Source organism: Lichenostomus cassidix, chromosome 9, assembly GCF_008360975.1.
Source record: "Lichenostomus cassidix isolate B80296 chromosome 9, HeHo_3.0, whole genome shotgun sequence".
NCBI lineage: Eukaryota > Metazoa > Chordata > Aves > Passeriformes > Meliphagidae > Lichenostomus > Lichenostomus cassidix.
This window is the reverse complement of record NC_139490.1, coordinates 11,746,284-11,761,386: the sequence shown is the minus strand read 5'-3', so window position 1 is coordinate 11,761,386 and position 15,103 is coordinate 11,746,284. Positions and strand designations below refer to the sequence as shown.

At 53.4% G+C, this 15,103-nt stretch overlaps 1 protein-coding gene across 2 annotated transcripts; it reads left to right on the top strand.

Moving 5' to 3' along the window:
* Nucleotides 1-800: 800 nt before the first annotated feature.
* Nucleotides 801-13,574, top strand: LOC146433283 (uncharacterized). Of its 2 annotated transcripts, none has more exons than XM_085069428.1 (2): nt 801-2,477; nt 3,976-13,574. In XM_085069428.1, the coding sequence occupies exons 1-2, from the start codon at nt 2,395-2,397 to the stop codon at nt 6,590-6,592; spliced, it is 2,700 nt and encodes an 899-aa protein (XP_084925554.1). In that variant the 5' UTR covers nt 801-2,394; the 3' UTR covers nt 6,593-13,574. The 2 variants fall into 2 exon arrangements, with proteins under 2 accessions (XP_084925554.1, XP_084925555.1); XM_085069429.1 differs by having other exon boundaries at nt 3,351-13,574.
* Nucleotides 13,575-15,103: the final 1,529 nt, after the last annotated feature.

The following is a 15,103-nucleotide window of genomic DNA, read 5'->3' as shown; positions in this document are numbered from 1 at the left end:
GCCCACTGCACACACCTTCCCGCAGCACTGCGGAGGGAAGAGAGGCTGAGCTGCAGCCTGGCAAATCCCTCAGGACAAGGAGTTGTGGTGTCCAAGGGAGGTGTGGGTGGGTGAGTGCCCAGCAAGAGGCATGAGCTACCTGGCTGCAGGGTGAGCTCCAGCCCAGGTTTGCACTGGCAGGCCCCCCTACCCTGTCAGGGCTTGGTCTGCAGGTCTGCAGCCTGAAAATGGAATGTGGAAGTTCCACATAAACAAGAGGAAGAGCTTTACTGTGAGGGTAACTAGAACAGGTTGCCCAGTGAGGTTGTAGAGTCTCCTTCTCTGAATACACTCAAAAGCCACCTGAACAGAGCCCTGGGTACCCAGGGAACCCTACTTCAGCAGGGAGGCTGGACTAGATGACTTCCACTAGTCCCCTCTGACCTCACCCATCCTGCAATTCTGATTCTGTGACCTGTGGATACGAAGCACAAAGTCCCAGCAGCGCTGCTCACCCAGGGGGTGACAGGTAAGGCGTGTGGCCCCCTGGGAGGGTGAGGGTGGGTGCAACAGGGGTGTAAGCGACACGACTGTCTGTGCATGTCCTTGTGTCTGTCTGTCCATGCCTGTGTGAGTGTCCCTGTGTCTATGCATGTCCATGTGCCTGTCCACGTCCATGTGTCTCTGTGTCAGTGTGTGTCTGTGTCTGTCCATGTCCCTGTGTCTGTCCATCCCCGTGTGTGTCTGTCCGTGTCTGTGTGTATCTGTGAGTGTTCCTGTGTCTATCCATGCCCGTGTGTGTCTGTCCGTGTCCGTGTGCTTCTGTCCGTGTCCCTGTGTCTGTCCGTGTCCCTGTGTCTGTCCTTGTCCGTGTGTCTGTGCGCTGCGGTGCGGCGGTGCTGCGGCACCATCTCGTGGCAGTCGGGACAAAGTTCCTCGGGCCCGGCAGAGCCGGGGTAGCCCTCCCCGTGCCCCCCGCGCTCCTCGGAGCCCCCAGCCCTGCCCCAGCAGCGGCCGTGGGGTTCTGGCGGGGGCTGTGCTGGTTCCGCCGCTGGGCTGTGTGTCCCTGGCGCCGCTGCCCCGCTGCTGCCTTGGGGGACCAGAGTCTCTGTGCCACCTTTGCCCCACCTGCCCTGACCCTGGGCTGAGATCCTAGCCCTGCTCCAGATTCTGGACTTAAGAATTGGGTGTATGTGGCACTTCAGAGCATGGTTTAATGGTGGACTTGGCAGCGCAGAGTTAACAGCTGGACCTGCTGATCTTAAGAGATCTTTTCCAACCTTCATTGTTGTGACTGCCTGCCCCATGCTCCTGGGAGGAGGCAGGTGGGCAGTGCTGCTCCCCAGACACAATCCTGCCCAGCCACCCTGCTGCCTCTTGCAAGTGTGGGACTGCCACTCTGCTGCAGATGTCTCCCAGGTGATGCTGGCAAGGCCACCTCCATACCTGGACCAGTGATGCTGTGGTTGGATGCAGTTTCCCAAACCCTGGCACAGCTGTGACACTGTGGCCTGGGCAGCTGGTGACAATCTTACTGCAAACTCTCTCCCCTCAAGCACCCAGGCTCCTGCCACCCTGCAGCTTCTGGAGCAGCCTGACACCTAGAGGGGACATGGATGCGTACAACATTGATATTGGAAAAGGGTAAGGCTGTTTAAAATATGCAGTAGGCTGTTTTTTAAATTTGCCAGGAAAAGTACAATGAAGCCTAGCAAGCAGAAGCTGAACTTTTATAGAAGCAGGTGAAAACAGAAGAAGACATGTTTAAATGCACTCAGTGCAGTTACCCATTGGGAAGCAATGGATATCCTGTCAGGTTAAGTCTTTGCATCAAAAAGAGCATCCACAAGATGCCCTACACCAGCCAGGAGCTCCAGGTGTCACTGTGGGACAGTCTTCGGCTTGTGCTGGGGTGCAGCACACAACACTACAGCCAGCAAGGTGTGGAGCTGTGGGGCTGAGCACAGAGCCTGGGTGTTGTATCTGTCCAGCCACAGATGTTTTACTGTTTATAAGCATTAAAAAATGGCTTTGGAACTGCACCTTTAGCTACACCAGGCAAATCCTGAGGAATGAAACCACTTTCTGTCGTGTCAGTGGGGGTGGTGTTTGTGAAACTGGTGAGTTACCCTGGTGGAGATATGGGACCACAGAGACCATTGCCTGCAAAACAGGCTGGCCTGGAGATCTTCAGGTTTCCCTGGATGTGACGAGTCAAGTGGTGCCAGCAGATAACGCCTGGGGAGTACGTGACTGCGTCCGTCCGAGAGGTTTCTGCCGTGGCCTCCTGCACTGGCGGCACAGCTCCTCTGCTGGCTCCCCAGCCATCCCTTATCTCCCCACACAGACTGGTGTCCTGAGCTCACGTGAAACCGAGCCCTGCGCCTGGGATGTGGATAAAGAGCTGGCCAGGTGATGGGATCCCCATCCGGTGTCCTCTCTCCTCGCATGGCATGGCTCATTCCGGTGGCTGAACTCGTTTGCAGTTGCTCAGCCAAGTAAGTGATGCAAAATGCTTTTATTTGCTCTTTAAAATGTGCTGGGAGGGGTGGTGTGGAGGGCTGATGGTCGTTTCCTTGCAACAAGGAGCAGGGTGGCTGCAATGCCATGACCTGGGGCCATCCCTGCCCGGCTGGAGTGGGGGACAAGCAAGGGACTGCAGTGAGAGTTTTAAAAGAGCTTTGCGGTTCAAAACTGTCTGTTTTCATCCCCACACACCCAGACGTTTCCACCCTGCACATTTCACCCATAGCACTGCCCCTGCAGCTTAAGTGAAGGCACTTTTACATCCACAGCCCCAGCTCCTCCACCTGAGTCTCCCTGGGGAGAGGATGGGCAGGGATCAGCAGTGGCTTCTGCCCTGGAAGCCCAGGGGGTCAGCCTGTGCAACAGATGTCACCTCCTATCCATTTCTCTTCAAACCCAGTGGCTTTCAGTCTTCTGTATTTGCTGACCTGTCAATATTTAAAAAAACAGAAAAAACCCCCAAAAATCTTTTCATAGCAAATTTACCCTCTCAGAATAAGTTTTTTTGCATGGTCACCTTTGATGGACGCCCAAGAAGCAACCCATACCTCTTTTCCCTGCTCCCACACAGGGCTGTGAATCAAAAGTTGGAAATATGGTCCCAGTGAGATGCTCAAGGCAGTTAAACCCCATTTAATGTGTTAGCTGAGTGTTTCCAAATGTTTCCATGGAAGTGGTCGGCTCTCCTAGTAGGTGTGCATCAGTGACTTCACTTCCTACCTGCAAGGTCAGAGCCCCAAATGTTAGGTATTAAAGAGCTCAGCTGTGGACATTTCGCAGTGTTTTAATGAGACTTGCCCTAAAGCTTGGTTGCTGCTCTCAAGTTAACTATTTCTGTCTGACAGAGCTGCAAAACCAAGGCCAAAATATGGTGCAATCAGCAAGAATCCTCAAAAAGAGATGCTCAGAAAATTACCTCCCTGAACTGAGAGAAGCAGCAATTAAATAGCAAGTCCACCCAGCACAGTGTGGAAATTCTGAGTACACAAGGTCCTCTGGTCTTGGCTGGCTCCTGGGACCCTTGCTGATCCCTCATTAGCAAGTGCAGGGCTGACTGCTTCTGTTGTTGCATGAATGGGTTGCCCTGCTGACTAACTGGACCCACTGGGGCAGCACTAATGGGCAGCAGCACTTTGCCTTCTTCACCCAGGCAGAGACTGAGCAAACAGCTCAAACATGTGAGAAGGAGGGCCAGAGAACAGCCTGTCCAGCCCTTGTAGCTCCTGGAGCATGTCCCAGTACAAGCCACGAGCTGGCTCACCTTCCCTCTCCATCCCTTGGTACCAACAGCAGTGAACTCGTGTAAATGCAGAATATGTTTGCCCAGTCTTTCTTTTTCTCAATAAATGAGTCATGGTATGTGAATAGAAGAATCCTGAGAGCTGAACAACAGTGTGATACTACAGTTCATGCGCCGTGGACAGAGATTTCTTGTTCTTTATAATTGATTTTTGAAACCTTTTTTTTCAGGACAATGTACCATTTCCTTTTCCTTTTCCTCCTCTTCTTCCATCCCCATAAATGCCAAGATCAAATCCTGGCTGAAGACCCATATGACATGCCCAAAGACTACCAGGCAGTCTACAGAGGGACTAAAAATGATGTTAAAGAGATCCCAAAGATTGCAAAACCCTTTGTTTCTGAGATGATCTTTGTGCAAACCAGCATCACTGCTATAAGGAAAGGTGCCTTCAGGTACATGCCCAACCTGATCAAGATTTTGTTCATTGGCAACAAGATCAAGACTATTGAACCTGGAGCCTTTGATAATTTGGACAAACTGAGGGATTTGGACATCTCTGGTGCCTCGTTAGAGGAGCTATCCATGGGCACTTTCCAAAACCTCCCAAGCTTACAGAGGTTGGAGCTGAGAGACAGCCAACTCAAATACATCCCCAAGGGTCTGTTTGATGGGCTGGAAAGTTTGGGAGAGCTCTCTCTGCACATCAATGCAATCCCTTCTCTTCCAGAAGGCATTTTCGATTCTCTTGTCAATCTCACTTTTTTGGACCTGTCTAGAAACAGGATCACAACTCTCCCTGTGAATGCCTTTAGCAAACTCTCCCAGCTGCAAGTCCTCAGGCTGTATGAGAATGAGTTGCAGGACCTCCCGGAGGGACTGCTAAACAGTCAGCTGGAGCTGCTGGAGCTCAGCCTCCAGAGCAACAGGCTCAGAGCACTGCCACCCATGCTTCTGAGGAGCCTGCCTCACCTGGAGAAACTCCTCTTGGACAACAACCTCATCAGGGCTCTCCCAGCTCAGGCCTTTTTTGGTTTAAACAAATTGAAGTTGCTGACTCTGGGTTCAAATCAAATTATGGAACTCCCCTGCTGCCTTTTTGACGCCATGCCACACTTGCGGGAGCTGGATCTGGGCAGGAACAGTTTGGCCACACTTCCAGATGGCATCTTTGTCAACCTCACATCCCTTGGCAAACTCCTCTTGTCCCACAACCAGCTATCAGCCCTGCCAAGAGGAGTCTTTGCTGGGCTCAACAAGCTCTTGGACCTCCAGCTGGACACAAATCAGCTCTCTGCTCTGGATGAAGAGGTCTTTGCTTCTGTCCCAAATCTGAAAACCCTCAACCTTCGAAAGAACCAGCTGGAGAGCGTTCCCCAAGGGCTCTTAGACCCCCTGAAGAAGCTCAGCTCAGTGTATCTGAGTGGTAACCCATGGAGATGTGACTGCAGCCTCTGCTACCTGCACCGCTGGATCCTGGACAACAGTGACAAGGTCAAGTTGTCCACCCAAGTCTCCTGCAAGAGCCCACCCCACCTGGCAGGGCAAGCAGTAATATTGCTGAGGGATGAGCACTTAATTTGCCCAGGCACTCTGCCATTTAACTCCACTTCATCACAAAGCATGCCAACATTGCTGTCACGTGGAGCCCATGTGTCCTCAGCAGCACCAACCATGCTGTCGTTGGCAGCCTTTCCCATCAGGCCAGTGACAACCACTTTTTCACCTGTGCTCACCTCTGCTGTGTTGCCAACCATGCCAGCAGAGGCTGCCTTCCCTTCTCCATCACCAACCAAGCCATCTAAGGCCTTTGTTATCACCCCACCACCAGCTGTGCTCCCAAAAGCCTTCATCACCACCCTACCACCAACTGTGCTGCAGAAGACCATCATTGCCAGCCCATCAACAACCAATAAGCCCAAGACCTCCATCACCACACCATCACCAACTGTGCTACCCAAAGCCTTCGTCACCACCCCATCACCAGCTATTCTTCCAAAAGGCTTCATCAGCACCTCATCACCAGTTGTGCTACCAGAAACCTCCATCAGCACCTCATCATCAGCTGTGCTGCCAAAGGCCAACACTGCCACACCATCATCAGCTGAGATGCCCAAGGCTTCCATCACCACCCTATCATCAGCTGTTTCAACTTCAGCCATCGTAAGGCTACAGTCTCCTGGGGCCACCCCCCCAGAACCTATGTCACCCACTCTAGCTTCTGCCACCACACTGGTGCCAACAAGCCCACAGGTAGCCACCACCAGACAAGAGCCTCCTGCTCTTTCAGGGCCCAGGGAGAGGCCAGCCACCATCCCACCGGGAACCCCCATAACCTCCCTTGTCTCAGCTTCCTCCATGGCACTCTGGCCATTCCCCAGGACTGCTGCTCTGGGCACAGTCCCACTGGCCTCACATTCACCATCGCACCATGCTCCTGCACCAGACAGGGAGTGGCACCATGCTACCACGAGTGACTTGTCCACAGCTGGTGCCCAGACCACCCCCACTGTCCCCCAACACACTCCTGCCCTGGCAGGCACCATCCGGCTTCCAACACCTCCCGTCCCCACACCATCAGACTGTCCAGCCTGCCCACCCCTAGCCCCCCGCGGTCATCGTGCCTGGGGCTTGTCCCTGGGGGCCGGCCCATGGCAATGTCAGGTGTCCCTGGCCCTGGGGCTGGCCGCGCTGGCACTGCAGGCAGCCTGCACACTGCTGGGGGCGGTGGTCGCGCTCCTCCTTCACCAGGACACCCGCCACCGCCGCGGGCCACCCGTGAGGCTGCTGAGCCTTCAGACCCTGGCTGCTCCGGGGACTCCTGAGCCAGCCCCAGCACCACCTTGAGCTTTCTTGCCCCTGTATGACCTGGGCTGTGCCAATTTTCCTCCTTTGGGGTCTGCAGCCGTGCTGGCCGCAGGGTGCGCTGTCCCCGGGGTGGGCACTCAGGCCGATCCCAGTGTGGGGGTCCCAGCAGCCAGGCTGTTTTGGGATGCCTTCTGGCAGACCCCTGGCGATGCTGGGAGCCTGCAAGCCTACACGCGGTGTCCCTGCCTGACGGCCCTTCTGCCAAGGGACACTAGATGGCATCCCGACACAGGCAGTGGCTACCACCGCCTGACCGTGGCCACCGAACCGCCGGAGCCCCCGCACCCGTCGGCTGGGACCCCCGCACCACGGACACGGCCGCTCTTTGCTCCTAGGGTCAGGAGCTCATACCGAATCTCCTCCCATCCCTGGAAGGTGCCTGCAGTCCTTGGGGAAAGATATCGTGAGACTTCCTGCCCTGCACCCTGTCTTATTCCCTGTGCCAAGTTATGGGATGTGTCAGTGTCTGTACCCCCATCACACACAGACCCCCTCCCCTCTCCTGCTCCCTTTCCTCCTCCCTGATATTAAAGCCTCCCCTGCCTGTCTGATGGGCTGCTGAGAAGACTGTTTTCATCTCAGGGCTTTTCTTGCTGCGACCTGATGTGGGGGATTCCTGTTGCTTGGTGGAGCATGGGGTCTGCAGTCAGTGCTGGCCATCAGGGATTGGTGTAGCACCAGGGCTGACCCTCTGCAGGCAGTGTCACCGTGCCACAATGGACAAGCTTTTCTTTCCACTCTTTAATCTCATGTCCCCCAAAATCTCTTTGCGACGCTGCCTGCCCAGCCCCTCTGGAAGAGTGATGTTTCAGCACAGCTGGCTGAGCCCTGGCTGGAGGCTGGGAACAGGGAACTGTCTCTTGGGAAGCTTGGGAGAAAGCATTGATGTGAGCCTTCACCTTCACAGTCCTGGGCTCCTGCCAGCCCCAGGGAAGTGCCAAACTTAAACAAAAGTGGCTGTTCCTCTGTGGTTTTTGCCATCACAGAAAGTGTTGAAACCTTCCCTGGGAAGCTTTATTCCAGGCAAATTTGAGCTGATGAACACCGGGGTTGTTCCTTGATTCGGGTCTCTGGGTACCTTATTTTTTGCTCTAGGTTCAGTCTTGATTTTGCCCTGTGCAAGGTAAGCTGCTCCCAAATGTGATCACCACAGTTTCTACAGGGTTGCAAGTGTCTGTCTTGAACTCCTTGCCATTGCTGCTGGTGCCTGCTCCATCCTGTCCTGCCTTTGGGTGGCCTTCCCCAGTTGTGTGGCATAGGGGCTGCCTGGCCCCTTGGGGGTGTCCCAGGGAAAGAGTCCCTGAAAAGCAATAGTCTGGACATGTGTTTCACAAGGAAAAGTGGGAAAGCAACTCAGAAACCTCCTGGCCAGTGAGCCCTGAGCACCTCAGCTCCCCTGCCTGGTGCAAGACCAGGGGAGGGGGAAAGGGGCTTTTTGCTGGAGCGTGTGCCTGCAGCTATGCATTAGGGACATGGATATACATCCTTGCTAAGAACCTGTGCAGTGTTACAGGCCCTTCAGCTACTCCTTGAAGTCCTGCTGACGGCTGTGAAATACGGGAGGCGAGCTTGGGGCAGCACATCTGGGCGGGACGGAGAGAGCAGCTCCAGGGCCGGGGCTGGCACAGCAGGTAATGAGATACAGATGAGGGGGAGGCAGTGTTTTTTCTGGCAATCCAGATGGACTCGGCTTAATACTTGATTTAGAGGGTTTGAAAGTGGGGCCTGGCTGCTGGGGAACAGACCCCGAGCACTTCCCAAGGTGATGAGGGGGGGTCTCTGCTGGCTTTTCAGATATTTAATGGCCCAGCGCAGTCTAAACAGGGAAGTACTTCGGGGTGAGATTAGCACAACATAATCACATCTTAAAAGGTCTTCAGAGACACAAGGCACGTCCGCTCTCATATTAATTACTTGTTATTAATAAAGCTGGGGTCAGGCACGAGGTGTTCGCTCCGGAGCACGCTGGTTCCCTCTTTGCAGGGCGGTGCTGTATCCGAAAGCAGCACAAAGCCGCAGCCTCCACCTGTGCCCATCCGGCTCCGGAAGCCAAATGGCCAACATTCCTACAGCTGCTTTTAAAACTAATTTGCCCCATAATACCCCGAAAGGGCCACGTCTTTCTAAGTGCCCAGAACACCTCTAAGTGCCTCAGAGTGCTGTAAAATAATAACAGCCAAGGGTGTTCTCAGCACGGGTATTTCCTGCTATGATCGATTTGTAATTTGCAATGAAAATACAGCGTGCGTGTTGCCGGGGCCAGGCTGGTGCAGCTGGCTTACAGGCAAGGATCAGCTCCCTTCACCATTTTAGGGCCAGTCCATGGAGGGTTACGGCTGGGCTGGGCTGGGAGGAATTAGCAGCTGTTCCCATTTGCCCCTGTTGGCTCCAGTGCACTCCAGGAGAGAAGGGACTGAGAGGGATGCAGGGTGTCCTGGGGGTGATGTGTCTGGGCAGCCTGTGGAGAAGCAGCCTGGGGTTTCTTGCTTGCTGAGCAAGAGCAGCCAAAGAGCACACAGAGATGGGGCAGAGCATGGGGATCTGCACCAATGTGTGCTGCTACAGCCTGGACCCTCTGTGTGTCAGCCCTGCTGGGAGCCTGCCATGCTGCGGGCGTGGTGGCCTGTCCCTGCCACCTGCCTCAGTTCCCTTTCCTGTCCCAGGGGCACCCCACGGGCAGAAAGGGAGCTTGCAAGCCAGAGCTCTTTCTTGTGGCTGGTGGGAAGGGGGGCAATGAACACCTGCTGAGGGGATTTGCACAATAACCTGGGCGAGGAGCAAGCCTGGGCCTCTGGTGGGCAAGTCTCACTGCTGGCTCGTGATGGGAACCTGTCCCAGCCCATGGCCACGCTGCCACAGCTTCCTCCCTGCATGCCTGCCTCGTGTGCCAGTGCCAGACATGTGCCAAACTGTGCTGGGAGCAGCGTCTCAACAGCTGCTGCGGTGGTTTGAGAGGCATGGGGAGCTGGAGGCTGACTGCAGGGTGAGAAGAGACTGGTTTGGCACCTGGTCATGTAAGAGCAGGGAGGTGCTGGCAATGCCACTGGGTGACATGGGACCTGCAGATTGAGCAGCCAAGCTGGGGCAGGTCCCTGGCAAAGGAGGCAGCTCCTGGAATCAGCCTCAGGTCCAGCTTCACCGGCATGTGCAGCACTCATCCATCCCCTATTGCACTGAGCAGAGGTGGCTGTGGGCTGGCAGTCATTGCTCAGTGCCCCCTCGATGCTGGTGATGGTTTTGAGCACCAGAACACCTCTGTGTGTCCTCTGCATGGTTTGTCTCTCCCTTTCTGTCCTTCACCTTCACTATCCCTCTGCACACCCACCCACAGTACCCACCCAGCCACATCAGGCTGCCTCTTGCAAGGAGCCCTGTGAGACACATGGGGCAAGAGCTGAACCAGGACATTCCTTTATCTGCTTTGCCCCTGGCGTCTCACAACCCTCCTGCAGCAGGGGCCCAACCTCCCCAGGGGCAGATGGGGCAGCAAGAAGACACTCAGCATGGGGGACCAGGCTCAAGCAGATGGGGGGCTGACACCCCTGGCATTCTCATCCTGCCTGCCTCATGCCTTGGGCTGCCCAGGCTTTTATCTGGTGTTTGGGCAGGGCATGAGAGCAAGGGCCAGAAAAACAAGCTGGTGCATCCTCCCTTGGGCAGTGAGAGAGCCCGGAGGGGCGGAAGTTCCTGTTTGTTTAAGGTGCAAACAAGTGCTGTTAATCTGCTGCCTGTTTGTATTTCTTTAGAGCCCCTGAGTGTGGGGGGAGAGGAGATGGAGTCTCCCCTTTGTGCAGGGGCAGGGTCAGGCTATTGGAAGTGGAGGTGAGAAAACACAGAGGGGCAGCTGGAACCTGCTTTGGGAGGGAAAGATTTTTTTTCGGCTATTTATGATAATTAGTGGGAAACGTTCCTCAAGCGTTTCAGATGATTCTGTAATGAAGTTGGGTCGAATGTTTCCGCTTTGTTCCCCTGGAACCATTAAAAATCCCCCTTCTTTGGCTGCCTTAATGCAATGCTGAAAAGGCACAATGGCATAAAAGTGGCTCTGGGCAGGGCGGCACGCCTCCCGCCCCACCAGATAGAGCCCTTCAGAGCCCAGATTTTCTGGGTTATAAACCTCGGCACTTGTCATGTTCACGCAGAAGCTGCTGTGGATCCTGTGTCCGGGGCTCCTTCTGATGCTGGCCAGTGTGTGTGAGCACCACCGAGCTCAGTGTGCTCAGGGGGAGCAATGGGCAGAACAGACCCAGCAGAGTGAGAAAGGGCAAGCTCAGCTGGACATGCCATCACTCCACTGTTACAGAAAAGCTACTTTCAGCCCGTGGCTGTGCTGGGAATTTGCTGGGGTGAAATGCTGTGCTGGGAGAGGACCAGTCTCCATTCAGGGGAAAACGAGGGGGCCGAGCCCAAAGGAAAGTCCCTGTGAGTCAGTGCTGTTCTAGGCCAGATCCTGCCCTGCCTGCTGAGCCAGGCAGCACCCAGGCACCAGCAGAGAGCAAGGGGCCTGAAATCCAGCCATGACCCCCCGGGTGAATCATTAGCAGTCTGCAAGAGCTGGCTCAGTCTCATCTTGCTTTTAGCAGTGGAAGGCTTTTCCAGCATATGTGATGAAAAGAAAATCCACCTGCCTGATCTCACACATCTATCAGCACTATTTCCCCAGGGACGATGTGTAAAGCTAATGGGAGCTCTCCTGCTAAAGCTGTGATAAAAAGAGAAAATGGCAAGAGCTTTTAGCATACCGGTGGGGGCTGAATGTGATGGATTTTGGCCTCCCCATCAATATTCTCATGTGGATTCCGGTTGAGCTCAGTGTCCTAGGCTGGGACACAGGGCTGCAGCTGGCAGAGGGGAGCTGCTCCCTCTCTGCTCCACTTTTTGCTGGGCAAGGGCAGCTGGTGAGTACTTGGGTACCCAGTGTGGGTACCCAGCATTGGCACAGTCCTGTAACCCTGTGGGGAAAGAGGGAGCCATGCCTGCTGGCCAGGCACCTCCTCTCCTAACCACAGGTGGTGTCTTTCAGATAGTGGCTACTAACTGGGACCACATCACTCTTAATGCCCACCCCTGCCCATGGCTGGAGCCAACATGCCCCAGCAAGGTATTAAATCATCCACTTGTGGAGTGGAGGTTAAGGACTGGGAGCACAGCTCCCCAGGATCTGCCTGTCCCTCTGTCTTGCCTGCCCCTGCCATAATCAAACAGTTATTTCAGTCCCCTCTCTCCTTTCAATGGAAGAAAATTTGCAAACAAATTCCTGCCAGCAGGATGTTTGAGCTGTCCTGCATGGTGGGATAAAGATACCTGTCACCTCTGCCCTGTCCCCAACACTGGCTCATGCTGGGAGCTTGGCTGGGGAGCTCCATGCTCTTTCCATGGGGCTGGTGATTCCAGGCAGTGTGGGAATGGGCTGGGAGGGCTCCCAGGAGGAGCAGGAGGGCTTTAGTTTTCCCTGAGATAATGCATGGCCTGCAGTGACGGGATAACACAATGAGCCCTGCTGTGAATAAGCTGGGGTCCTTACCTCCCGTTTCTGTTACAGCAGGTCCTGAAGCACCACTTGAATTATGATGCCTTTGCCAGCCCCCATGTCCGTACCACTAGTCTTTTTTGGGGAAAAATCTCAAGATATGCAGTAAATTTTCTGTGGAGCTGAGGTGGAGGTACTGGCACCGAGATGAGTATTTGGATGGTGTACGTCTGCAGGCAAGGGTGATGGGTCCTGGGCAAACTGTGGTGTGTTCAGGCTCAGAGATGGGGATTTCAGTGCAGGTTGCTGCCTGCATCGTGCTTTAAAGCCTCCACACTGAGCCAAATGGCTCTCTTGGCAAAATCCGCAGTGGGAAACCAGCTGTCTTCATGCACAGAAGTGACGATATGAAGCCTTATGGAACGTGGCAAGCCCACAGCTTCCTGAGCAGCACAGAGCAGCTCTGGCCAAGACTCTGGCAAGTGTGTTTGATAGACCAGGTAGCTCTGATACCACCCTGCCAGCACATCTCCACCCCTTTCCCCTGCTCCCCCCCCAACCAGGTCCGGCGATTGCTTTCCAATGAATTATTTACATAAGTTCTCAGCAGCGGCTGGAGACAAAGCCTCAGGTACGGAGCAGCAGCATGCTCCTGACCTTTCCCACCGCCGGACAAATGGAGGCAGCAGCACGAGGCGGGCACACAAAGGCGCTGCGCCGGCCGGAGCGCTGACCCCGCCGTGCCACAGCTACCTGCTGCTCTGCCACAATGGCCCCGCGGCCCCGGCCGGCCTGCCGGGGCGATGAAAAAGGGCCCGAGATAATAATGAGCCTGACTACCACTGCTCTCTTCAGAGAACTGAGTCAACTCCTTGGGAAGAAAGGAAAAAAAAAAAAGAAGGGGAAAAAAAAAAAGAAAACCCCCTCTTGGATAATAAAGAAGTAACAAATGAAGACTGAAAGCCTATAGAAGGCGTCTTAACCCAGCGAAGAAAAAAAATGTCAACATCTGTGGAGCTGTCTGCAAAAACAGACCAAACCCCTAATGAATACCCTCTAGAAAAGACATTCACTCGAGGAAAGGCAAAAGGCTACATTTTTCTATGGAGGTATAAAGATTTTGATGAATCTGCCCTTTCCCTTTCCAGTGCAGTTGAACCAAGCACTAATGTTCATCTTCAGCTGTATTAAAGAGTGCAGAGGGGGGCAGAGGTGGGAAGAGTCTTGATCTGAAAGCTTATGGGGAGGGTGGATTTAGGAAGCCTGGATAGATGTCTGAGCACTAAAGCAAGGAAGAAAAGCAACAGGCATTAGAGAAAATACTGTTTAACAAGAGTTTCTTTAGTCAACCCATTTGAGCAGAGATTGGTGTGCCATAAACATAATCCTCTTAGTGCTGACTTAAACGTGTTTGTACAAAACAGGGAAATATAATATGAATGTAATAGTCACGTTTGCTAAAATGCTTAATAAAAAGACAAAAGTCCTTTATTTCGATCTTCAGATCCGGTGTGGGCTTGGGGCACTGCAGATGTTTCCTCAGAAGCCTGTTTGAAAAAAAAGAAAGAAATTGAGAATATGGTTTTGTCACGGCTAGCTGTGTCACATGGCACCTCAGCAACTTCCTGGGCTCATCTCTGGAGAAGGCAACCCTTGCCTAAGGAGCACCTGGGCTCTCATGAGTGCAAGGGGAACCACTGGGTGTTGAACCTAAAAACGCTTGGTGAGGAGCAGCTGGTAAGGCAGGCTTCAGGTGAGGAGGGACAGGCAATTCTCTTTGCTGCGTCCAGAAGCTTTGATGGAGGAAACATAGCTAAGGAATAGTCCCCAGCTGGAAATGTCACAGAGTCAGACTCAGACACGGACAGAGCTGTTGTGGAGGGACCATAACAGTTGTCCTCAGGTGCATCCCACCTTGTGCTATGGACACAGTGGGAAAAACGATGGGTGGAGTTGTAATCACCATCCTAACATCTACATTAATCACAGATGAATTTGAAAGACACAAATGAAATGTATGCTTTTTTAATTTTTCTTTTCTGTAGAATAATAATAGAAAATACTAAACTGAAATGGCAGAGTTTGGCTTTGACTTTACTTGATAAATGTCTTTTTAATGTTAGCCAGTACGGCTGTACAGCATCAACACTAATTGAATGCCAGAAGCCAGTAAAATAATATGTTTTCCTCAGTGTTTCTCACACAGATATCATCTTGCCCCAGGAAGCTATGGTTCCCTCTTGGGCCAGCTTGGGTGAGTGCTGGTGATTGGTGTTCAGTGGCTTACAGGACTTGGGCCAAATCTTGAATCAATGCCAGGGTTTGTGCTGCAGGTTTGGGTCATGCCACGATGCCCCTATGATGCCACCTCATGGAGATGAAGGGGTGACATGGGGACAGGGCTGTTTGCTTTTTGCTGCAGCAAATGTCAGTGCAAACTAGGTAAAACTTGTTTCCTGAAGAAAATTTCCACTCTAATAAGAAAAGAAATGCCCCAGAGGTTTTGGAAGCACATCAGATGTTTTCTGGTATGGTCCACAATGTGTACAGTGAATGCAAGGCATTTTCTGTGGAGAGCAGATATTTTCCACAATAACAACATATTTTTGTTTTAAAAAAATCATCCGGTCTCCCAATTAAGAAGAAAGAAAAAAAGACTTTGAAAGCAGAGAGTTTCTGACTGCCAGGGTCCTGTTCTTGGGCACTGCAGCAGTGAGCAGGAATGGAGCAGAGCAGTGGAGGGAAGCCTGGGGGTGGGAGGGTGAGGTGGGTTGGTACCTGTGCCTATCTCCTGTAAGTGGGTATGTGCAGAGGTTTGATGCATCAACTGGCGTCAACCATCACCCTCTCCTGGTCACTTGTCACCGCTGGGGAGGATGACAGGCTCTGTGTTTCCCACCATGCACCTGCTTGGGAAAGTGTGCCACGGTGCAACAGGTGGCAGCTCCAGGAATTAAAAAGGGGCATTTGGAGCCAGACTAGTGGGAACATGCCTATAATGCAGTTCATCCAGATCTGTG

Coding starts and splice junctions, on each gene's coding strand:
- LOC146433283 (XM_085069428.1), top strand. CDS start 2,395: ATGGGATCCCCATCCGGTGTCCTCTCTCCTCGCATGGCATGGCTCATT. Junction 2,478..3,975: donor GTTTGCAGTTGCTCAGCCAA/GTAAGTGATGCA, acceptor CTTTTTTTTCAG/GACAATGTACCATTTCCTTT.